The 25,840-nt window shown below is 38.1% G+C and overlaps 2 protein-coding genes across 3 annotated transcripts in view; both read right to left on the bottom strand.

The window, feature by feature from the left end:
* LOC129705713 (uncharacterized) overlaps positions 1-1,949 on the bottom strand; it is a 144,783-nt gene extending 142,834 nt beyond the window's left edge. Inside the window, exon 1 of the mRNA XM_055649456.1 lies at positions 1,228-1,949. The gene's annotated coding sequence lies outside the window, so the exon portion shown is untranslated. The remainder of the gene's footprint in view (positions 1-1,227) is intronic.
* Positions 1,950-2,061: 112 nt separating this feature from the next.
* Positions 2,062-25,840, bottom strand: part of LOC129705712 (low-density lipoprotein receptor-related protein 5-like) — a 159,515-nt gene continuing 135,736 nt past the window's right edge. The window contains exons 11-23 of one of the 2 annotated variants that reach the window (XM_055649453.1): positions 24,208-24,392; positions 23,165-23,488; positions 22,040-22,242; positions 19,882-20,093; positions 18,868-19,058; positions 17,582-17,791; positions 16,088-16,213; positions 13,200-13,436; positions 11,901-12,011; positions 10,318-10,557; positions 9,885-10,024; positions 8,803-8,900; positions 2,062-5,561 (exon numbers count right to left, since the gene is read on the bottom strand). In XM_055649453.1, coding sequence (XP_055505428.1) covers positions 5,288-5,561; positions 8,803-8,900; positions 9,885-10,024; positions 10,318-10,557; positions 11,901-12,011; positions 13,200-13,436; positions 16,088-16,213; positions 17,582-17,791; positions 18,868-19,058; positions 19,882-20,093; positions 22,040-22,242; positions 23,165-23,488; positions 24,208-24,392 — 2,551 coding nt within the window. In that variant the 3' untranslated portion in view covers positions 2,062-5,287. The remainder of the gene's footprint in view (positions 5,562-8,802; positions 8,901-9,884; positions 10,025-10,317; positions 10,558-11,900; positions 12,012-13,199; positions 13,437-16,087; positions 16,214-17,581; positions 17,792-18,867; positions 19,059-19,881; positions 20,094-22,039; positions 22,243-23,164; positions 23,489-24,207; positions 24,393-25,840) is intronic. The other variant, XM_055649454.1, reaches the window with a different exon arrangement.

The following is a 25,840-nucleotide window of genomic DNA, read 5'->3' as shown; positions in this document are numbered from 1 at the left end:
TCTACCTGCTGGTCAATTCATCCCTTCCCACCCAAATCAACCCCAAGGCAGGGTCAGGCAGCATCTCTGGAGAGAAGAAATGGGTGCCGTTGGGAAGGGGGAGGAGATGGAGAGAGAAAGCAAGGGCTGTCTGGTTAGAGAAGTCAATGTTCATAGTGCTGGGGTGTAACATCCCCAAGCAAAATATGAGGCGTTGTTCCTCCAATTTGCGCTGGGCCTCACTCTGACAATGAAGGAGGCTTAGGACAGAAAGGTCAGATTGGGAATGGGTCAGGGAGTTGAAATGCTGAGCCAATGGGAGATCAGGTAGGTTAAGACAGACTGAGCGGAGGTGTTCAGCGAAACAATCGCAGAGCCCACGCTTGGTCTTGCCGATGTAGAGAAGTTGACACCTGGAACAGTGGATACAGGAGATGAGGTTGGAGGAGGTGCAAGTGAACCTCTGCCTCACCTGGGAAGATTGTTTGGGTCCTTGGATGGAGTCGAGGGGGGAGGTAAAGGGTCAGGTGTTGCATCTCCTGCGGTTGCAGGGGAAAGTACCTGGGAGGGGGTGGTTTGGGTGGGAAGGGATGAGTTGACCAGGGAATTTCGGAGAGAATGGTCTTTGCGGAAAGCAGAAAGGGGTGGAGATAGGAAGATGTGGCCAGTAGTGGAATCCCGTTGGAAGTGGCGAAAATGTTGGAGGATTATATGCTGTATTCTGTGACTTTGTAAATCACTACTTGTTTTAACTACCTGACTGAGAATGTTATTACTAACGGTTGCGAAGATGTGAACAAAATGATTTTAATTAGAAAAAAATCCATAGGAACAAAAGAAAAAAAGGTTTTTTTAAGCAGTGATTGGAATATATCTACCACAAGTGGGATTAAATTGCTTTAAAAGAGAATTAAACAGTTGAACTGAAATGGGAAATATTACACATGTTAGAGAGATTACATAATAAACAAATTTAATTAGATGCATCTTTGAAAAAGACATCTTAATCCTAAACTTAATAGCCCTTTTCTATTTAAATATTTGACATACAGGGTATTGCATAAAACTAAAAAAGATTGTTGCACAAATACACACAAAATATAGCAATTAATCACAGTAATTTGGCCGAACCTTGAAAAATTGAGCATCTGACCATATTAAACGTTCCCAGATCAGCAGGGCTATTACTTACATAAGAAACAGCATGTATCATGCAATATGGGAAAATACAGGAACCATTCTCCTCACCTCACAGTAAATCCTGGGGTGGAAGATTGCAACCTTCACGTGGTCTGCCCTGGTTCGATGAATGCAATCAACCCGGCGTGCACAATCAAATAAGATCAAATAGAACAAGTAGTGCTACAACTTTAGGCTGTGCACTCCATATGCAAGAAGAAGACAGTAAATCCTTCTCCTCCACCCAATTTTTTACACTGATGTTTTCACATAATTTTACTGAGATCACAGTGACAACAAATTGTACATTTCAAATCTCACGTACACTCATGCATTTATAATAAACTGACAGGAAAACCTGTCGATTAATAATTCAAATGAGGCATAAGATTAAAATAAAAATGGAGGAGCTAAGCATGTTTACTAGAAATTAATTCCCAGTTCGTGGTGCAAAATTGGCTAAACAAAAATAACTGAGATATTATGGGATGAATTTCAGAAGCAGACAAAAATGCACTGAGAAGACCCAAGCCTTTAGTGTGACCAATCCTATGACTTTCTCGCCAATCGACATTTATTGGTTAGGAATTAATTTTTCACCATTTTTTTTCTAATAGGGCATTGTTTATTATGTTAATTTTATTACTGTTTGTGGGTATTTTCGGTTACTTAAAATAAGCTGTCAGATAAAATCTCAGTTCTATGAAGCAGAATTGAAATCAGTAATAACAGCAACATGCACATTCAAGTCCAATTAACTTACAAAAATGTTCCACCTTGTCTCAGGACACCATTGTCAAATCACTAACCAGCGCAATGTACAAATAATAATAATAATAATAATATTTATTTATATAGCACTTTTCAACAAAACCAGTATTTGAACCAAAGTGCTTTACAAAGATTGATTAAATTAATTGAACAGATCAATGCAATAAATCCATACAAATCAAAAAAAGAGAAAAAAGAGAATAAGAAAAAAGACACAGAAACAGTACACTATAGAAATCAACATGAAACGTCCCCCCACAGCAGAATTCACTGTGAGGGAAGGCACCAAAAATAACCAGTTCTCCCCCTCATAGTCCACCCGAGGTCGGGGCCTATATCTGGCCTCCTCAGCCAGCCCGGTGTCTTCAGGCCCTCCTGCCGCGAAGCTGGACCATCGGCGTCGGTGAACATCCATCAGCGGCCTGGACTGAAGCGGCCGCTTCCCGACGCGAAGACTGCAACGACCAAAGTTCACAGGCCGCGCCGGCCGAACCTCCGACTCTGGCGATCTCGGATCCCAGGCTCTGCGGTGCTGTCGGCGGTAACAGTGCCCCGGAGCTTACCGCAAGGCGACCCGGCAAGGCATCGCCCGCTCCTTGTAGGTGTCCCAGCATCTACACCGCCGTCGAAGCTGCAGTCCCCGCAGGAAACGCCGCTCCAGCGCTGCTCCAGTTCGACTAGGCCGCACAGAGAGGACGAAGATGCGGTTCGGAGAAAAACCGCATCTCCGACCAGGTAGGACTGGGGTTAAAAATAATTTCCCCCTTCCCCTCCCCCACCCACCACATAAAAGAAGACCTCCAACAGGACTAAAAATAAAAATAAATAAGGGTGAAAGGACGGACTGCAGGAGGAGCGGCCATACACAACGGCGCATCACCCCCGCAGTCCGCCAAATGGGTGTGATTGGTGTTTTGAAGGCATTCTTGAAGAAAAGTGAATGGTAATGTGAATTCTATACTGATGATATTAATAACCAGCATGGTATAATAATGTCCCTTACTGTAATTAATGATGAAAAAAATCCACCAATTATTCCTCTAAGGAATTTATTTTTCTTAAATTTGATAAATGGCAAATAAAATCCAAGTCCCACTTTGAAAAATATTAGTGATCTGTTTGTTTATAACATTAAAACGTGGTTTACACCTAACAACAACCAATGTGAATCCGACTTGTTTCCCATAACTTTTCTCCAATCAAAACCCAACTCTACCATCATTCAGAGAATTCCATTCAGGGTGCACACCTATACCAACTCTAAGCGGAATCACAGAGAAGAAAATACACCGTCTCTAATGCGTTTGGTGCATTTCAGTACAGTAAAGGACTGAGCTGGCCCTGAACCTGACACCTATAGTCTGGTATAGTCTGATTTGAGTCGAAAGCCAGGCACTAATGCAAGAAGTCTTTGGAAGTCTGATTTGCTTTATGATAGATTCAAATGTTTTGTGCAGCAAAATAAAGAAAAAATTGTATTGATGAAAAGATTGAAACAATACTTCTAGAATAATCAGAGTGATTACATACGAGTACAGCAAAGTGTACATTTCGCTAAGGTTTTAAAAATAATTATGGAAAGCATAGTACAAAGTTAAAGCCAAAACAGGGAACATTTTGAAATATGCCCCTCCACTTTAACACAAAATGTTTCATAGTCAGCTGTTCTCGCAAATCATTTGAAAACTACAAGATTTTTCTGAAATTATGGTATAATGTTCCTTACTGTAATAGTTAGACAATTCAATCAGACAGAACTTGATCTCAAAATACAGATAAAGAAAACTGTATTCTGCACATTTGCAGCTTAACCTACAACAACTACAGTGATTGCAATGAAGACAACTAAAGATGCCCTAAAGTTCTGCAAAATGCTTTGTCTTATAAAGCTATAGTCGGCGTGCTTTTGCACTAAAAACAGTATTTTTGTTTTGCAGTTGTGCTGCTGAAAATCATATATAATCGGTAAATTTTATTTTCATAATGAAATTTAATGAGTTAAAGCATATTTAACATTGATGCAGCATAGAGATAAATTTGAAAAATGGAAAGTCCTGCAACTGTTAAAAATAAAACGTACGTCAATATTGTCAAAAACTTTTGGAAATAGTCTCCCATCTTAAATTCAACACTGCCACAGCAAATTAGTGGTATAAGCATGAAAATTCATGCTATGAATAAATAAGGCAGCTTGCACACAAAAAAAAATCTTAGTTATTTATTACTGGTGTGCAAGGTTCTATAACTGATTTACAAAGGGCATTCTACAAATACTTTCAGTAGTGACAGCGAAAACATTCTGTATATACAAGCAAAAGAAAAATAGCCAAACATTAAAATAAGTCCTAATGGAAAAAGTTTGGTTTTGCCATCCATGATAAATAATTTAACATCAAATTACAAATCACACACCAGTCAGATAGAACTTTGCCCTGTAATGTTTTGTAGGTAATTTTGTGCTTATCAAAGTAAGGAATATCCATGTTAAGAGGGTGGAATGCTGATCTGTTTATACCATCAGCTGTTTTGGTTATTGTAAGGTACCTTAGGTCAGGTTTAGGGTTAAGTATTTTATTCAATACATTTTCATCCCAACCACACAAGTGTACTCTTTAAATGCACCAATGGTATAGTACAACTTCCCACACTGAGATTCCTCTCAGTAACTGTGTTAAGTTACAACACAGATGTGGCACGTTATTCAGTTATAAACTTGCACCCTCTCGGAGCTTGATAGGTGCTAGTTTAATTAATTTCATAAACAATCCTTACAAACAGCAATGATACACAACTGAACCTGCTCTGATACTGAACATACAGAAATTCTGGCTAGTGGTATATATATTGATGGTTGTGTATTTTGAACATAATTCAATAATAGAACATGTTGAGAATCTGATTGATAATATCATCAATGTGAAATTTAAACTCTAAAGAACAGAAAATATAATTTTGATAAATAGGTACAAAAGGTATAAAAGAAACAATTGTCCATTTTAGTATCAATGAATATTGCATTTTATAATTTCATTTCCAATATCACTGGAAATGTACAGCACAGAAGCATACTATTGCTTGAGCTAGCATTTGTGAACATTTCATACTTTTGCTCCTCTATCTCGCTCTGTACAATAAATGTATGACACAAGGATGCAAGTGGAGTATTTACTTGAAAAAGAAATTCATAAATATTTTTCTTTCCATCTGTACAAAATTTCATTGCTTCTTCTCACAATCTCTGTACACTTTCCTTTGGATAATCCTACCCACCTGCTATTTCTAATTCATAAAATATACTTTATCTCTGTATGTATTTAAAGCTATGTACAGAATTATAAAAATGTTTATTTTGTTCTGATCAGGAGGAATCTGTACAAGGAGACGGTGGTGGCGGGCAGAGATGAAAATAACTTCGTTCTGTGGAAGGGGGTGATGGCGGGCAACTTTCACAGTTCTCTTCAGCTGACATGTATGGGCTACGAGGAGTAGGAGGAGGTGGATAAGGGTCTGAATCAGAGTTCAGATCCATGTAATATTTGGGACTCTTCCATCGGCTTGTAGTGTAATCACTATCACACACATCAGTACTGCATGGAGTTGTAGGTGGTGCAATACTTTGTATTATGTAATGTCTGTAACACAGAAAAATAGTTGGTTAGTTTCACCTCCTTTTATTTCAAAGGTCAAACATTATATTTGAAAGATGTTAAGGTGTATATCTTTGCCTTAACATTTTTTTTAAAATTTCAAAATAGACTTTATTCAAGTAATAAATATATACAAATATATACAAATATATGCACGGTTCATGCATTGTATATATTTATATCTTTGCCTTAACATGTTTATTGAATGAATATGAACTGCTCATAAGTAAACTCATTTAAGGGATTGTGCCTCCCTGTGCAGCTACTAGGCCAGCAAGTTACAGTAGATCCATGCCTCTGGAACATGTATCATACATATCTACAGGTGGAGAGGACTGTTTGATTAGTTTTCTCAGCAGCAAAGCACACATTTTGTTTCTGCTTGCATTACCGGATTAAAATTTCAACGTTATAACAACAGGTATAAAAGGCATTTATCCCCTACCTCGATTATTTTATCACAGCATCTACCCTGTTTGGTCAAAATGGCAGGCTGCAGTCAGACCTCCAATGATACTGACCTGCTGTTGCTAGGAGGCCTGAGAGATTGTTCCCCTTGGTTTTCATTTCCTTTCGAGGAAGCAGCTGGCCTTTGCAAGTTGCCTCCTTGTCGAGATATTTGAATGTGACTCAAATCAAATTTTAATCAAAAATCTGTACTGTATTACCATACCATGTAAATTTAGTAATTTAAAAATCATTCTGGGTGATTTGAATTCTAGCATTGAAACGCTATTTCTTTGAACTACTAGATAATTTCTAGTAGGCATTAATTAATTATGACATGACAGAAGCTACATTAATGTTGTATCACTTTAAATTATATTCCTATGAATTTTTTAAACCTGCAAACCAGCTGGACTGTTGCAATAGTGGATTTGTATCATCTCGAGTACGTACTGTCATAGATCATAGTGTAAGGAGGCTTCCTGTTACATCACACATTTTATTTACTAAAAAACATTCAATAGTTCCAAATGTGACTTCGGTTTCTGTGTCACAAAAGATTTAAAGGTCAAGTGACCCAATTTTAGACATCATAGTGGAAATAGTAGTTTCAGCTAGACTCTTGGAAATACTAGAGAAATATTGCCTAAGTGCATATTTAAGTCAAATACCATCCAGGAATGTACTCCAGGTACAGTGCCCTACATAATGTTTGGGACAAAGACCCATCATTTATTTATTTGCCTCTGTACTCCACAATTTGAGATTTGTAATAGAAAAAAAAAAATCACATGTGGTTAAAGTGCACCATGTCAGATTTTAATAAAGGCTATTTTTATACATTTTGGTTTCACCGTGTAGAAATTACAGCAGTGTTTATACATAGTTTTCACTAAGCGGCTGACATGAGCGAGGCCGGCGAGCGGCAGGGGAGAGGTGTTCAGACGGAGAGCACTACCAGAGGTGAGCGGGCCGGCAGAAGGCGCTGAGGTCCCGGCGGCCGCACGCATCCACCTGAGCTACTTCCCTCCCCGGCCACAATGCGGTGACTCCGCGACCGGAGCGCCGCGGCAGCGGTGAGTGAGTGGGTTACCGGCATGATCATCGACCCCCTCCTTCACAACGCTCCTGCCCTCCCCGCAACGTTACCCCTGGCCAGACTCTCCACACACTGTGAAAGGAACTCTCCCCCCAATTGGTCCCTTGAACTAGTATTGTCATTCAATAAGATCACAACTGATTCAACTTGTCCCAGTGTGCGCCCGTTTTCCCACCATCTCTCTACCTGCCGTCACCCTCCACCCCCCCCCCCCCCCCCCCGCCAACCATTCTATTATTCAGAATGAAGGAGACTTGGAAACCTTGGGCAAATTGAATTGTTACTTTCTTTATTTTTATTTTTATTTTTGTTTTTTTGTTTTTGTTTATTTTATTAGAAGTTAATACAGTACAAAACAGTACAGTGGAACCTAATTTTAGGTGCCAACTATGTCATACCGTAATCCATTCTATGTACAACCTCTAGTTTTATGTTTTGAGAAGGAAGTAAGCAAGACAAGAAAAAGAAGACAATAGATAGGGGAAAAAGAGGAAAAATAGATGGTAGAGGATACAAAAACGTGAAGTGTGTATATAAAAAAAAAAAAAAAGTAGAAAGTAGAAATAGGAGAGAAGGCCCCTTAAAAGAGAAATTTTCAAATCTTTATTCGGAGATGTAGATCTATCCACGGCATGAACTGAAATCAGCAATCTTTACGATACCGCTGCATCACATGATTCCAAAAAGTCGATGAAAGGAGACCAATTCCTTAAGAATTGGTCATATTTATCTATTAGTCGGAGTCTCATTTCTTCAAGGCGTGCTATGTCCATATATTCCTAATCCACATTTTAACAGTTGGTATGGTTATATTTTTTTCAAAATTTAAGTATCAATTTCTTTCCAATTATTAACCCATAATTAAAAAAAAACGTTTTGGTCTTTATTTAAATTGATATCTTCTACTATTATTCCAAATATAATCCATTCCGTTTTAGGTTCTATTGTGGACTTGAAAAGCTTTGTAAATATATCAAATATATCGTCCAAAATTTATTCAACTTTGTACATCCTACAAATGAATGTGTTATATTAGCGTTTTGAAACACACGTTTATCGCATCTGGGAGAGACATTTGGCTAAAATTTATTCAACCTCGTTTTTGAATAATATAGTCTATGTAATAATTTGAATTGAATTAAATTATGTCTTGCATTAATAGAACAATTATGTGTGTTCATCAGATACTTTTCCCATCTATCCTTCGAGATCTTTATCATTAGCTCATGTTCCCAATCTTCTCTTAGTGCTTCTGTTGAGGGTATTATTTTTATTTTTTGAGCATGAGAAATTCTATGTCCCGCCCGCCTTCTTTCAAAATTTCGCAACTCAAAATGGAGGTGCGTCTTCATTGCCTTCATTGCCGGGAAATACGGTACTTTATTAAGACTTTTGAAGACTTTATAAAAGTCGACTGACAGCTTACGGGGAGAACAATCTGCGCATGCGCGGTTTAAGATTTTTAAAAATCTGACTGACTGCCTACCCTGAGTAATTAGTCACGGCACGTGCCTGCTGTATACCGAGCATAGTTCTGCACTTTCTAAAATAGTACTCCAACACGCTTCTGGATGCGATCTTTTGCAGAATGTAAATGTATCTCTATTCTCTATTTTAGTGCTTGTAAATATAAAAAAAACACTTGGGTCGGAAAAAGTACAAAAACACAGATATACACACCTGTAAGACCTGGTAGTGGAAGGACTGTTGGAGGAGTAACACATTTCCGTATTATAGAGAGAACGATCAGTTGCTGGGGATGGAGGTGGGTTTAAAATCTATTGGAAAAAAATGCACGAGTGATTAAAATTATTTCTAAACATTTTATATGCTTGTATCTTTCTGCAAAGCATTCACTACGAAGTGCTTTACTCATTGATTAAAATAAGGAACATAAATGAGAGGTTAATACTGTCTCAGTTTCATATCTTCCCTTAAATATCGGTTTGCTAACTGGATTCTCAATTTCTAACTGAAATCTTCAATCTCAGTAGATTGTTACTGTTGGTAATCCATCATAATCAGATGAGGAAAACAAACATCCACTATCCACCAGCCCATTTACCCTACACTCTCTCATTAATTACACTCAGAATTCGGCCTTCATTAGAACTCTCAAACTCTCAAACAATTCTAATCCATAATTAATTGCTCTGCCTTAAATTACAGTGGTCTTAATTGCAGCATTCTCATCATAAATCTAAACATTTTTTAAACATTTTAACTCTACATTTTAAAGCACATGTTTTGACCAAATTGTATACTCTTTGCAATATCCTCTCTTTGCCTTTTTTCCATGGAACCATGAGAAAGTTCTTGCAGATGCCAAATTATTCTTAATAAATTTAAGGTTCTGTATGAGACGACAACTGAAATAATTTCTACGGTCACCTAACTGTCCACGAAGTACCTGGTAAGTATGTTTGTTTTTTTTTTACAATTTTTTTTTGAGCAGGCTTCACCGGCCTATTTTTTTGTTGTAATATCACCACAATATCTAAAGTGTAAGATTTGGTTTGAATTTTCCCAATGTCTTCGCAGCTCCATTGCTCCCACCATTCCCATACTGACTTTTCTGTCCTGAAATATTGACTGCACATATTGCCCTATCATCAAAGTAAAGCCAAAAGGAAAAACATAGATGTAAAGGAAAAAAAGAAATAGTAAAACATCCCAAGTCTGAATCATACACCTCTTGTGGAATTAAAGCAGAGTATAATAAAACATGTTTCTGTAATAGTAAATGGGCAGTAAGTGCACACCTGTGGGTAGAAGGTTCCTTTTGTACTTGATGAACTGCTGGATGATGCTCCTGTCACATGGTTTCTGTCATACAATGGGGCACCACTGCTCCCTCCCATCAGACTCATGGAGCTGATCACGGATTTGCCACATGACATGCCTACACAGAGCAATTCAAAAGTACAAAATGATGAATTAGTCAAAACAATTGCTTACTCGTAAATTTAATAGTTAAAAAAAACATTTATACCTGCTGGCATTATGGATTACTTTAGCAATTTAAAATGCCAATCCTGTGTATATTATATTTCAACATCAAAGAAACAGAAGATATCATGTTACATTTAAATACAAATTTGAAATATTGTTCAAACATGCATTGTATTAAGCACAATCAACAGCAAACACTAAAATCAATCACTAACATCATGGATAATCTGCAGGATTCCTTACCAGTAAATGTGCCGTGCTGAGAATTGGTGGGAGAAATAAAATTAAGGGGAACATGCGGGGTTCCACTGATATATTCGTGTGGAAAAGGTCCATTGGGTCCTTTGTATCGACGACAGACAATTCGCTGGCAGACGAAGTACATGGCACCCATTACAAAGAGTGAAAGGATTATACCAATCACAGGGCCAATTGCACTGCTCTGAGACTGGAACTCATTCATTGAGGCTTTAGTTAATTCTGCTGGAGAGAATGCAGAATGTTGTCATAGGAGATATTTCAAAATAAAGCCAATCGTTAAATAAAATCTTAGAATTATGTAGCAATTATAATTAAAATATAATGACAGGTAAGCTGTTTTAAAGTCATCAGGTGATACAATTAGGTAGGAGCAACAATCAACAAATGAAACAAATCCAACGGAAAAATATTACAGATACTACAAATCTGAAGTTGAAAATGCTGAAATATTCAGTTCTCTGAAAAGGCTTCAATGCAAAATGTGAACTCTTCTTAATTTATCTGTGTAATGTTTAGACTACATGTGTGTAATGTGGAGTAATCCTTCGTCTGAACAATTCTCATGCAACCAGTGATTCACCATTCAGATGGCTGAGAGTTTATTGCCAATAACTCGCTATTCCTTTAGGCCACACTGACAGCATCTCCCAAGCCACCATTAACAACAACGAAAGGACAGGGGAAACTTGTGGGTTCCCCTCCAAGTCCTACACTTTTCCGACTTAGAAATATATTGTTCTTCCTTCATTGTCACATAAATGAAAGCGATTGACCTGAAATCTGCTTTCTTCCATGAACTTCTATCTACCTGGGGAGCCTCCCTTCACAATGGCCCACTGCAGTGCTGAAAGACAGATTGGACTGATTTCACCCCAAAACTGGTGAACTTCAGACCAACATGAATGAGGTATGTTTGGTTTTAAATTTGAGATGTACAGCAAAGGAGGTCATTATGTGCAGGTCCAATGCTGCTAATCTGTGCAAGCATTTATCTCAAGTTGGTTTTGAGAACCACCTTCTCAATATTTCCAAGTCAGTATGGTGTGAGACGGAGGGCAATCCACCAAATTTCCTAATGCTTCCCTTTTATTGTTGTTGATGGTCGTTTGGTAGATGGTGTCAGTTCGGCCTAAAATAACTCCAATGCATTTTATGATGATAAATAACAGTCATAATGCAACAGTAATAAAGAGAATGAATAATTTAACCAGTGGATGGGATGCCAAATAAACAAGCTTCATTTTGTTTTACATAAACATTTAATTTGACAGGCATATAAATTACCCCAAATGATATCCATTTGGTAACATCCTAACTAAATCCCAACATTTCAAATACTGTGTCATAATAATGCAGTAGTGCCCATTAGCTGTCCCAGTTTTGTAACATAAGGTGTGAAAAGAGAGGAACTTTCCATTCAATATCATAATGAATGCAAGAATGTCAAACAATTTTTCATGTGAGATCATGTTTCAAAGAAATTCTTCATACATCTGCAAAATGTACACAGTGGTACATTCCAAAGGCCATAGAAACGAAAAACACTGAGGTAAACAGATACTTACCACAAAGCAGTTCATCTGATCCATCAAGACAATCAGGCAATGAATTGCAACGCTGCTTCTTCAGAATGCACTGACCACTGTTGCAGCGGAACTGGTTCGGATGGCAAATGACTGGAATGAAGGGAAAATGCTTATTTATCAATAGGTTTTGCAGAAGAAAACAATAAATTTAAAAGTTTGAAAACATGTGGTGCTTCTACATTTACATTCTACACAATTCAGAGCACGTGCAGGAATTCAGCTAATCATGTCATACAACAGAACTAAATTATATTAGTCAAGGGAAAAGTGGATATACATGGAACATGAAGTGTTACTCAGGTAAAATCCTGCCAGGAATGAAAAAAAAACAATGTTGTGCATTTCATTTGCACTGATCTGAAACCTGCCATTTAGATTTGGATATATATTTGGCTGGATTACTGTAACGCGCTCTATTTTGGTGTTGCTCGTTCTTCACTGGCTCGTCTCCAGTTGGTTCAGAATGCTGCTGCTCGCCTTTTAACAGGGACTCGAAAGAGGGAGCACATATCGCCAATTCTAGCCTCCCTACACTGGCTCCCATTGCACTTTCGAGTTCATTTTAAGATACTGTTATTTGTTTTTAAATCTCTGAATGGGCTCCCCCCGCATTACCTCTCTGAGCTGCTCCACCCATACGCTCCTGCCCGGTCCCTCAGGTCAGCTGGTCAGCTGCTCCTGCAGGTACCGAGGTCTAGTCGGAGGCTCAGAGGGGATAGAGCCTTCTCTGTTGCTGCTCCGGCACTCTGGAACACCCTGCCGTTGCACATCAGACAGGCCCCCTCACTGTCCATCTTCAAATCCAGTGTTAAAACACATTTGTACTCCCTGGCTTTTGACCATGCCTGAGGCTTTGCTTCTGTTTGTGGTGTTTTTGATGTTTCTTTATTTTACATGTCTTTTCCTACTATTTCTTTTGATTGTTATTTTTGGTGTGTATTAACTTTTTTGTCTATGATTAGTGATGTACAGCACTTTGTTGCAGCTATGTTTGTTTTTAAAGTGCTCTATAAATAAAATTATTATTATTATTTTATTATTATATTTTCGCAAGTCAATCAGAGAACCTTGTTCAGAACCAGAAATCTTTAGTTTGCATTTTGCAAGGAAATTCTTAAGATTTTCCTTTGCTCCGGTCAATAGATAACCTTACCAAAGAATGTGAAATGTTCAGATTTTAACGAGGTTTTTAGGCAAAGCAACATACACTGTTCACATTGATGCTCATGATCCATAAAGTTTGCACAAGCTTATAATTAAATGAGAAAAAAGAATTACCATCGCAGTTTTCCTCATCAGATTTATCTTGACAATCTACTTCACCGTTGCACCGTAAACGTCCATCTATGCATTGGCCTTTTTCACACTGAAAATGGTTGGTAGAACAGACTGGGCAGTTTTCCTCATCGCTGTTATCATCGCATTCTGCAAAGCCATCACAACGCCATGCCATTGGGATACAATCAATCTCCCCCGTTGCACACGTAAATTGCTCCGGTGAACAGGTTGGTGGTTCTGAAAGATTTGTTCCATTTAACTAATCAGTAAACATTTAATTCTTGATGTTGTCTATTTTCTACCCTCTTTTCCTAAAGAAGAAGTTTAAAATTTCCATTCATCAATCATTACACCAAGAAATCATCAAAGGGCAAGTGGTTTGTTAGGAGAACACAATGTGCTGGCATCAATTACTAATGAGACACAAAATGCTGGAGTAACTCAGTGGGCCATGCAGCTTTCCAGGAGATCAAGGACAGGTGATATTTCGGGTTGAGCCCCTTCTTCTGACTGATTGCCGGGGTGGGAGGAAAGAAAGCTAGAAGTGTGGAGGGCAGGACAAAGCATGGCAGCTCATGTGAAAACGAGAGAACGTTTTTAAAAAAATATATAGGCTGATGGTTGGACAAAGGCCAGAGATGAACACACTCAAGGTGTGAGAAAAAGGGATTTGAGACTTGTAAATCGTGTAGCTAGAGGATTGGCAAGGTGCAGATTGTTAACGAATATAGGTGGAGAGGGAGGTGAGAGATGGGTGCAAGGTCTCAGGGGAGGAGAGGGGGGTGGAAAAAATGTGGGGGTGTTTATGGGGAGAAATGGGAGGTGGGGTTGTTTGCAGTGTTTACCGAAAGCTGGACAATTCAATGTTCATACCATTGAGGTGAATGCTACCCAAATGGAATATATGGTGCTGTTCCTCCAGTTTGTGTGTGGCCGCACTCTGCCAAGGGAGGGGGGCCATAGCAGAAAGGTCAGTATAGGAATGAGATGGGAAGTTTAAATTGTTAGCAACCCTGGCCCTGACAGACTGAGCGCAATGGGAACGGGAAGTGGAGTTAAAATGATTAGCAACTGAGAGTTCATGCGGCCCTGGCAGACCGAGCGCTTGTGAGCACCTGTGAGCTGCCATGTTTTATCCTTCTAGCTTTCTTTCCTCCCACTCCTGCAATCAGTCTGAAGAAGAGTCTCGACCCAAAACATCACCGACCCATGTTCTCCAGACACGTCGAGTTACTCCAGCATTTTATGTCCTTCTTTGGTCAAGGGTGTTTTATTGTCATATGTCCCAAAACGGAATAATAAAATTCTCATTTGCCTCAGCACAACATATATTAAACATAGTGACAAAACTAACCCCCCCCCCACCCCGAGTCAATGTCATTTGGAGCTTATTTGGAGACTAGTGTTTAACAGGCTGATGGTTGGGAGGAAGCTGCTCCTGAACCTGGGCATTATGATTTTCAGGCTCGTATATCTTCATACCAATGGCAAGAGTGAAATTAGCCATAAGTAAACCAGTATCCAGTTTCTTGCTTTTCAATTACTAGTATGTGGGATGTGTTAAGTTCATCCCACGCAGCAGTGCAAATACTTCTCAATGTCTCTGCACATTTTTAAACAAGACCGGTTTTCATATAATGCATGAGCAGGAAGAAGTCCACAAGAGTATCGTGCAAAGTACACCAACAGTAACATCATCTTCATACTGTGGCCAAAGACAATATGTGTGACTGACAGACCTCGCATAGTCCTTTCACTGGGACATGTGCAGTTGCAGCGAAATTAGTACTTTGTAAATCATATGAGATTGTGTTACTGTAAGAAAACAGGGAGTAAAGTCAGGATGGGGAAGATAAAGAAACCATTTGTGAGTAGATTGGATCAGAAGTGTAGAGAGGATGGAGAAGGAACACAGTGAAAGGATAAAGGAGAATATATTGAGTGAGTCAGGAGGAATCTGGAGAAACCAAAGTGGAGGTTACAGAGCGAGGATTGGAGGTAAAGAAGATTGTGTAGTAGATAGAGGATCAGAGATAATGTTGTAGAGATGATTGGAGGAGCATTGATCATTGGAGTGTTGAGAAGATTGAGAATGCAGTTGAGATTGAGAACATGGATGGGCTGGCACAACAGAGCAGCAGTAGAATCGCTGCTTTACAGCACTAGAGACCCGGGCTCAAACCTGACTATAGGTGCTGTCTGTACAGAATTTGTACGTTCTCCCTGTGATCACGTGGGTTTTCTTTGGGTGGTTTCCACCCACATTCCAAAGATATGCAGGTTTGTAGGTTAATTGGCCTCTGTAAATTGTCCCTACTGTGTAGGATAGAACTAGTGTACGGGTAATCTCTGATTGGCGTGAACATGGTGGACCGAAGTGCTTGTCACCACGCTGCTTCTCGAAACTAAACTAATATCAGGGGGCAGGAGGATAAAGGGGCCTCAAAGCATTGGCCCAAAGTCAGGGGAGGGGAGGGGAGTGGAGCTGGTAAGAGAAGGGATCAGGCAAGGATTTGTGAAGGAATAAGGGACCAGAGGTGGGTTTGAAAGAAGAGGAAACAAGAAGGTTGTCAAACTGGTGAAACAGAAAATCAATGCAGCACTCTCCCAGCAGCAGACCACGTTTCATCAGACTTCCTGAAGTATGCCTCAACCCTCAATTAAAGGCTGCTTCATTGTGCAAGGCAGCACTGTTTAAGGGACTAAGACATGTGAACTTTGTACATGTTGCCTCAAAGTAATAACATGATTGCACATGCTTGGAGCTCTGAATGTGTAGGCCAGTGACCTAAAATAAAAAATATTTTTAATGTCAATTTCCAAATTTCCTGTATCAAGATAAGAAAATCAAAGGAAGGAACCAATACTATGATGTAAAGCTGCAATACCTCCACACGTCAGTAGGTTCTGTAACAGCACCAAGTGTACAGGGCACGAGCATCGTGGAGTGCCATCCCCTTTTGCAATGCAGATGTGTGAGCAGCCACCATTATCACGCGAACAAGGATGTGAACCTGTGGAGAATTAATCCAGGAATTCAGTGCCAGCAATAAATGCTTCACATCTTTATCTTGTTCCTAATCGTGAGTTAGGCCGACAAGCAGCCATTCAATCCATAGCTAGAGCCAGCACATTAAGTTAAAAACATTCAGGACATATGATTTGTTTCAAAAGATCAGTTAGTAGATTTAACATGAAAGTATCAAGTACCGAAGAATCAAATAAATTTAAACATCACATTCACTATAATTTAATATTTTAAGTCTTACAATACAAAATTTGTTGCATTAAGCATATCAGCAATTATAAGCAGATTAACATTTTGTATTTCTGTGACTTGGGGAAAAATATTAAACACCAATGTTATTGTTAAATATGGGGATGTAAAAATAATCCATCTGTGCAGGGGCTGATTAATTTTCAATATACAAGTACTCCCGACTTACATAAAAACTTATATAAACTTGAATGTTTGTAAACAATTCACAGTAGGTGGTCCCGTTTCCTAAATGACCTGTGCTTTTGCAATGAGACGATGGCGAGGGATTCCCGTTCACTTCATGGATATAAAGCGTCACCAGGACTCGCTGCTCTTCCAGTTTTGGCCACTGACAGTGCGACACTGCAAAAGTGAGCGAGGAGGGAGGGAGGTGGTGGAGGGCAACCTCCAGCCGAGCCACCAACATCTTCCACAAGGTGCACCAGTGAGTCCTTCACTAGCTGCCGCAACATCGGGTTGACACAACAGTTGTTGCGGCTCACATTGTAGTTCCTGGGGACAGCGCTTTCTTCAGGCTTCAAGAAAGAGCTGTCGGCCAGGGGCTACAATGCGAGCCACAACAACAGCCAAGTCAACTGGACCGTTCAACAGCTGGTGAGGAAGGACTCGCTGGTGCAGATCAGTGGCATCAGTGCTTTATTTTAAGATGAAACAAGACAAGGTGCTAGATAAACTCAGCGAGTCAGGCAGCATCTCTGATGAACGTGGCTAGGTGACATTTCGGGAGGGGACCCTTCTTCAGACTGATTGCTGAGTGACTCCAGCACTTTGTGACCTTTTGTGTATTAACCAGCATCTGCAGTTCTATGTTCCTACCTAGATTTAAGGTGATTCTGACTTACATAAAATCTGACTTACACAAAGAGTGTGTAAGTGGGAGAGTGCTGCATTGATTTTCTGTTTCACCAGTTTGACAACCTTTTTGTTTCCTCTTCTTTCAAACCCACCTCTGGTCCCTTATTCCTTCACAAATCCTTGCCTGATCTCTTCTCTTAAACCTTATGTATGCCGCGGTATTACCATAGTATTGTTTGTGATATAGTAAAATATTTTCATTGCATGCGTTATAAAATACCAAGATTATGAAATAAAACAAACATACTGAATTCCTTCACATCCAACTCTTCCACTGCGTGAATACCAGTGAGATGAACGATTCTGCCCTGAATCCTTGTACGTTGATCTCCATTTGTTTTCTCAATGCGCTCAATCATCTGTTGCTGGCGGTCAATCCAATAAATGTGTTTTCCAAGTATAGCAAGCCCCATTGGCTGCAGAATGCTGGAATCTTGCAAGGTCAGCCTGTTAGCACCTATAATTTAACATGAGAAGGTTTACTATTTAAATATAATGGTTGTGTTAGGAAACTATTAAACACTGTACATGACAGCAATAAAACAAACTAGTAGGACAGTCCAGTACTAGAATGCAGGTTTGCACGTGTTTGTCACAAAGCAGTTTCAACAAAGATCTGTGTCAATGACGTTTGTGGACAGAATTGGAGGACTGGGTTTGTGAGCAAAACATAACCATCCAACTGGGTATACTTCAATTTGCATTTCATTGTCGACTTGCTAAGTTTTACCCCATGTTTAAGGTCACTGAAAAATGCAGCTTGTGGGTTGCATATTTAACAGCCAATTTCCGATTATAAACACAGAAATGGTCGCTGTACAACAGTGACATCATCAGATGGCTATCTGATGCTGGAAACACATCTGATGCTCTCAAGCGACTGTGTCCATTAGTGTCCAAATCAAATTGTAAATAGTCATTAATTGACAAGGAAATTATCATTAATGTGATCCAAAGGGTGAAAAATGGTTTCAAAATGCAGAGCAGACATAACACTTTTGTTGCAAATAGGTTTAATTTCTAGGCACAAATGTCGATTCCATGCACTCACTCCATACTGCAACAGTGGTATTAATTCAGTAAAATATTTGAAGCTATCTTTAAATGTGCTACTTTTTAAGTCAATAAACATATTTATTTATCCATTTTTAGACAATGTTTTGTAGCTTGAACTGATCCTACTTAAATTTGGTTACATAATCTATTTAAGAAACCTCTTATTTTCTTCTGTTAATTTTGAGTAAATGTAGTCATTCAAAATCAAAGAGTCCTGAACTGTTGACGGTAAGATAACAGGATGGAAAATATTACCATAAAATGTATAATAAATTTATAATTTTTGCCAAAGGACAGTTTGGCAGCTTTGCCAAACGACATTAGATCAAATAATGGCAGAACCATAACACAAGTGGAATTGAAACGTGTACTGAAAGTAAGCCAAAGTAATACAGAACTGCGAATCAGTTTAAATAGAACATTTTAATAGGATATTCTAAGAGTCATTTTCTAAAAAGAGAGAAAACAGATACTTACCAGATAAATCGCTACTTTCAATGCGTTTTAGATCTGCATCTACCCAAAAAAGTTTTCCCAGTTTATTGTCAATTGCCAAGTCAACAGGCCGAATCAATCCAGTTGAAAATAGTACTTCCCTTTCAGTACCGTCAAGTGCTGCTCGCTCAATTTTTGGGGATCTTTCCTGCATGTTTGTGATGTACATGTACCTTTTTAAAGGGAAGATTAAACAAAGGATTATAGCGATCAGGATTTATACACTCAAAAAATTACTATGGAGAAGCAAAGAACAGCAGATGCTGGTTTAAAACAAAATTACACAAAGTGTTGCTGTAATTCAGTGATTCAGGCAGCATCCTGGGTAGCTCAGTAAATATCTTTACGTAAAATAAATGGGAAAATAAAATAATTTTGCAACAATTCTTAGCAGTTTCACTAACATAGTTAAAGAAAGCATTTTGGCTATTAAACGTGGAAGTAATAAACAAATGAAGATTTCAGTGCAAGTCGTGGAGGGGATATGCGATGGGGAGGTTGGGTGCAGTAATGAAGAAAGTAATGGTGGAATTAGACTATATTTGTGAGCCAGAGGATTCAGGATTGGAAATTCATCACGGGGCCAAAGATGCGAAGAACATGTTCAGTATCAGTTCAAGGGGTGGGAGTCAATGTGAGTGCATAGAGTTAATGTTTCTTAGTGTTTAGTTAGGAAAACATTTGCCTCATTCGAGATTGAATGTTGGACAATCAGTGTTGTAATCCTGAAGCAATGGAGAGACTGAGGGAATTGATTGAAAAGGAGTTGAGAGTTGTTTGAGAAAAATAAAATGCAATTGAGTCTCTCCACTTGCATTTCATGTTTACTGGCTTTTGCCATTCCCTATGGACCCAATAAAACAAAATATTAAAAAATGTAAAATAATAATTTCTCCAAGTGTTAAATTGAATCATAAGTAAGTTATCACATATGACAATTAACATTGAACATTAAGTTTGCCTTCAGCAATTAATACACAACAGAAAATTAGTTACCCCCGTTCTGCATTGACAACAATAGCTCTTGGTCTATCATGTTCTCCTCGAAGGACTATTCCAATGGGCTTTCCATCTAGCCTGTTAACATTTACAGTGTTGGATGTTTCACATGTCCAGTAGACAGTCCGACTGTAGATGTCAAGGCTTAAGTCACGGGGTTGAATATCTGGATTTTGACTTTGATTTGGCCCAGAAACGACCACAAATGCCTAAATAAAGGAACAAAAAACAGGTTACTGATTTATCTGTTACTGTACACAATTATGAGACAATAACGTGACTATCTCACAGCATTAAATACAACACGTATAATTTCATACATACACAATATAACAAAACTACCTCTCATTAAAATAATTACAGAATTATTCTTTATATAATGTATTATTACTTAGTGGTGAATGAGTTTGACAGCAACAATGTTATGCACACTTTCTTCTGCACAGAATCAAGGTGTGGGTGCCTACAGTTTAATGTCCCGATACAGCACTCATGTAACAACATTTCAGAATGGCTGCTTCAATGAAATCTCCATTTGAGGCTAAATTAAAAATGAATAGGAATCAGCTATGGAATCAAAGTACACAGAAAGCGCCTGGAATTCCTTGTTCCTTGTTTTCTTGATGAGGGAACTCTTGGTCTTATGCTGGCTATTGGCAAATGGCACAACCAAAGACAATGACTTAGGGAAAAGTTGGAGATGTCCTCGTATTACTTCAATTCCGAGTACACTAGTTGGCAGGCAGAATGTGAACTAAGCACATTTAAAGTGAATGAAAGTGATAATTCTCTCAGAAAACAGCAAGTGATATTTAGAGCTCAAAGAATTTCAAAACTGTCAAATGGAGGAATTATCAAAGTAGATGTTTTACAGACAGCTCAATAAGAATTGTATTTATACCTAAGAATGCAAAGATGATCAATGCCTGGTTTTGTACTCGGGTGTAAGTTATTAAGTAAATGTATAACATCAACTGGAAAAATAACTTGAAAATTAGAACAGTCAACAAATGATTTGTAGTCAGGATTCTATTGTACTGCTAAATAATTTGCACATGTTGATTGTGAATATAATACAACCTTAGGTATTTAGAATCTTCACTAATGCCCAATGCACAACTGCAATGAGTGATTGGATGAAGGACAACAAAAGCACATTTTCCAGTAATGCACTGAGATTACCAATAACCAGAGGGTTAACAATCTCGGATCAAAATTGGATAGGTTTCTTGATTCTGGCTACAATTTGGTGACATCTAACAGAACGCCACAAATACTAAAGTGAAAGAGAGGATAAAGTTTGTTTGGGCTGCTCATATGGACACTATTGGAATGAACCACCAAATCCCATTTTACACGTATAATATTATCAACTATAATTAGCAAAATTACATTGCCTGTGACCAGCAGTTCAGTGTTCTCCAATTCCCCTGTAAAAACATCTTTGACGCATACCTGTCATTCTGATCGATTGCTGAACGATGCTGAAATTATATTGGATAATCTTGTTCTTCTTTAATCCTATGTTGGTGAGATCTGGCATGAGATCAGAGATCCCATTCATTTTAATGGGGCTCCAATGTGTGTCTTTGTTTTTGATTATTATTTCAGTTTAACTCAATATGTTTACAGATATGATAAATGTTTCCATTTATCTTTAATTATCTTATCATTTTTAATCTTTCAATTAGTTACATCATTTTCAATAGCTCTTAAGATGTCTCTGAATATCAGAGATCATTTACAAACTAAAATAAAATGCCGTCCTGGCTTTGATGCAAGGCAATACCCCTTCTCCAGCTTTGTCTCCTGTCAAAGACTGAGAGGTTGTTTTGACATTGGCATTGATATCGGATGGTATTGCTACAGGACTATTACTACATCAAAGTAGAGATCTCATTACAACTTGCTGCTAACTCCTGGGCACAAAAGGTCAGCAACATCAGTTCTCTGCAATGACAGGCAGAGATCATGAACAGTGATTTTGGTGTCAGGCTAGTTTCGGTACAATCAAGTTGAAGGTGCATCTGATTCAGGAACAGAGGAAAGAAAAGTGAGGAAATGTGAGGAGGGTAGAGATACCCGTATGATCAAAAGTAAATTAGAATTCTACTGTCATGAGGTCCCCTTAACGAGGATAGCTTGAGCTACTTGCCTGAGAGCCATCATCTCTAGCTCTTTTGATGATATTTTGGCGTCCATCTATCCAGTAAATCAACTTGTCAACAGCATCATAATCTACTGCTTTCACATTTCGCAAGCCATGTATGGGCAAAATGATGTCTGGACTCTGTTGGTCATCCAAGATCATACGACTAATTGCAGTCTTCTGACTGAATAGCAAGAAACTAATGGGTGCTAAAATAGTAGAAATAAGTTAAGCAAGCATTATAATTAAACAACATTTATAGTCAAACGTTTCAAAATTGAGTTATGGCAATTAACTGCAAGAGGAAATCACTTTGTGACGCAGCCTGATAATGTTAACCTTGAAGTTGGTGTAAGTGTACGAGCGTTATCAGTGTTCACTGTTATTAAAGAATAAATCAAAGCACGCTTCTTGTGATTGTAGGTACTCAGTTAAACAACAAATTCAAGCAATGTCTGTCCCTCAGGGTTTTCTGTACCTAGAGAAATCTTGCTTAGAGTCTGCATTTAAATATTTTATACACTGTTTACTTTTCTAAACAACCAAGGACAAAAGAAAAATCACTGAACATTTTTGGACAAATGTAGGTGTAACGAATAGCTAGCTGGTGCAATGAAATGTGATACGTTAAATACATGGTTTGATTATTAATGGCATGTACTTTTGAAACAGCATGTACTTTTGAAACAACATAAGATTGTAAATTGTAAATTATTTGACATTTGCGTGATATAGATTGCCTAGAATGAATAACGTTATATTTCAGTGGGGTCATAGCGGGACAATGTCCCAAACAATTGACACTTGCTTTATAATATTCCAATTAAGAATATAGTTGCATTTCACTGAAGCAGTTTTGCAAATCTACAGCTGTATGGCTATTTTGCATATGGTTAATATTCAAGAAAGGTTAATATTCACTAACCTTTGCTAACTATGCTTTCAAATTACTTTAGTTGTACCTACCTTAGGAGCTTAGAAACAGTTACTGATTATTTTTGTTCGACATTTATACACCCTTTATCCTTTGTTGGAGATAAATGATCATAACAGTCTAAAGAATGATTTAAATAACCTTAGCATTCATATATAATAAATATAATTTTTGAAGGAATAAAATTAAAGACTTACAACTACAAGTTCTGTTATTGCCATCGAGTATATAATGTGACGCACATCCACACTTATAGCCAGTTGGCACAGCAAGGCATAGATGAGAACAGTGTCCATTGGTTTGCACACATTCATTCCAACCATCTTGCCGTGAAGAATGAAAAACTAAGATGTCCATCACATAGTCCAAATGTCCTTGAATAAGTGTTCGGTTTTGTCCATTCATTTTGTCAGCACGCTCAATACTGCGCAAATTCCAATCAGTCCAATAGATATAATCCCGGTACTGGGTTAGTCCAAAGGGATGAGGAAGATCATCAGCTATAATTTCACGCTGTTGTCCTTGATTTGTGAATGACAAAAGAATCAATTATTATCTTTTACAATTCATATGCATGCATAAATGATGCAAAAAGACAAACATAAAATTGTGAGCCTGGTTTGGATAAGATCAGGACGTAGACTTTGGTTAAACCCAATTTATTTTGGATGAACAGCAACAGTTTAAGCATTTTTTTTAATGTAAAAAAAAACAAACAATTTCTAGCAGTTAAAAAAAATCACAGAAAGCAGTCGACTGTTCCATCAAATCTTAATCCAAAGAAACTGACCACAGATGGAAACTGAAAAACAAAACATCTTGCTAGTATTTGAATTCTGCTACTTCCTGTCAAACACTGATATACACAGGAAAATGATTGAAGACTCATTTTGAGTAGAAACCTAGATGCCCCAAATCTGGGAGGTTGACAGGTGGTTTAACTGCCAAACATACAATGAGGAACATCAAACTAAAAGTTATATTTCTCTGAACTGATATATTCAACACACAATCCAGCATGCAAAATACTTGGAATTAAAAATGTGCAGCAGTTTTTTCTCAGTCCAAGATTTTGGAAACAACTTAAAGTAACACGTCATTATCCCCTCTCAGCCAAAATCCACAGAACCTTTTAAAAAGACACATGTTTCATATTTAAAAGAAAAGTAATTACAACAGAGCAAAGTCGTAATTCTCATTATTTCACAACATTTTTGGCCATGTCTGGATTTTCTCTTACCCAGCATATTTGAAGATTCAATCATTGATGTATCCAAGTCAGTCCAATACAGTCTTTTCTCTGCATAGTCAATGGTAAGTCCATTGGCACGACCTACTCTGTCTACCAGAGCGGCACTACTGGAGCCATCCATATGGGAGCGAACAATTCTGGGCTTACCACCCCATTCAGTCCAATACATGTACCTGTTGCAGGGAAACAAAGATATATCAAAGTAATTTGGAGGCAAATACATTTCACATATGATCATGCCTCACTGATATTGGTAAAGTGAACACTAGTATCGTTCAAAAATCATAATCTTTCTGTGTGAAACCCGACAGTTATTGGGTTAAAGCATTGGAATACACAATGTTTCTATTCTCTCATTTCAAAGAAGTGTTCTATTTGCAATTATAGGTCACAATATTGGACTTCCAGCATGAGCATCAAGTTACTAACAAGCTGCTGCAAGAATAATTCATGTTGAATCTCTAAGAAGTGTTCTACTTCTTATCGTTTTTAAAGTTCTTGAGTAATCTGGATCAGTACAGCACCTCACACATCCTTAAATACCGTTCAATATATTTCACTGTTGTAACACGAGACATGGTTGCCATTTGTGCACAGCAATGTCCTGTAAAAACCGGAAAAGTACTTGACTTGATTACCAATACCCTGTTTAGTTTGAAGGATTACATTAAACTTTAAAAACAATTCCATATTCTCTGAAAACGTAGAACACTTTACTTCCAACTAAAGTGAGACAACAACCAACACATTTGAATGGTGGCAACATTACGACTTCCTTTATTGATATTGTCATACAGCATTGAACCAGGTGCTTCGGCCCAACTTGCCCACTCCGACCAACTTGCCCCATCTAACTAGTTCCACATGCCTGTGCTTGGCTCATAACCTTCTAAATCTATCCTATCCTATTTATCAATCAAAATACACAGACGGCTCTGAGAAGAGGCTTTCACTCATGATCTTTCTGATTTGGCAAATCACTGAGTTACTGAGTTAAGTCTAACACCCAACGGAAAGGTAGATTATTGACAGATTGACGGCAGTTTTATGTGACTTGCATCCATTGACCAAACTCACTCCATAAAGCTCATTCTCAAAAGGAGTTAATAATCCAGATCTATGAATGCTTTGGTCTATTCTTCCTCTTCCAAATAGATGCTAATTCCCATTGTCATGAAGACATGAGGTGCTTTTATAAAATACATTTTGTTGCCTTCTTGATGCAATGATATCATAAGAAGTAGGTGACAAAGCATAATTAACTACACATGCACCAAGAATAATATAAAGAACGATAATTTACAGCAAATCAAATTTTGAATGTCAAATCAAGTATCAAGTTCAATAGTAATTTATTGTTTGCCAATTTTGCTAATACAGCTTTAGATAATAATAACTCATGTTACTCACAAAGGATTGAAGTCTCAAGATCAATTTTAAGGTGTTGCAGGTTCAGCTCAGCAATAAGTTTAAAGGTTGATTACCTCAGTGTACTACCAATTGAGTTAGCATCACTGCAAAACTCCTATTCAGCTGATCTTTGTAGTATTCTACAATTAATTCCAAATGGATTTACAGTAAACACTAAACCTCTGATAATCCAGCATCCTTGGGGGGCTGT

This window comes from Leucoraja erinacea, chromosome 18, assembly GCF_028641065.1.
Source record: "Leucoraja erinacea ecotype New England chromosome 18, Leri_hhj_1, whole genome shotgun sequence".
Classification (NCBI taxonomy): Eukaryota; Metazoa; Chordata; class Chondrichthyes; order Rajiformes; family Rajidae; genus Leucoraja; species Leucoraja erinaceus.
This window is presented reverse-complemented; position numbering and strand designations above follow the sequence as displayed.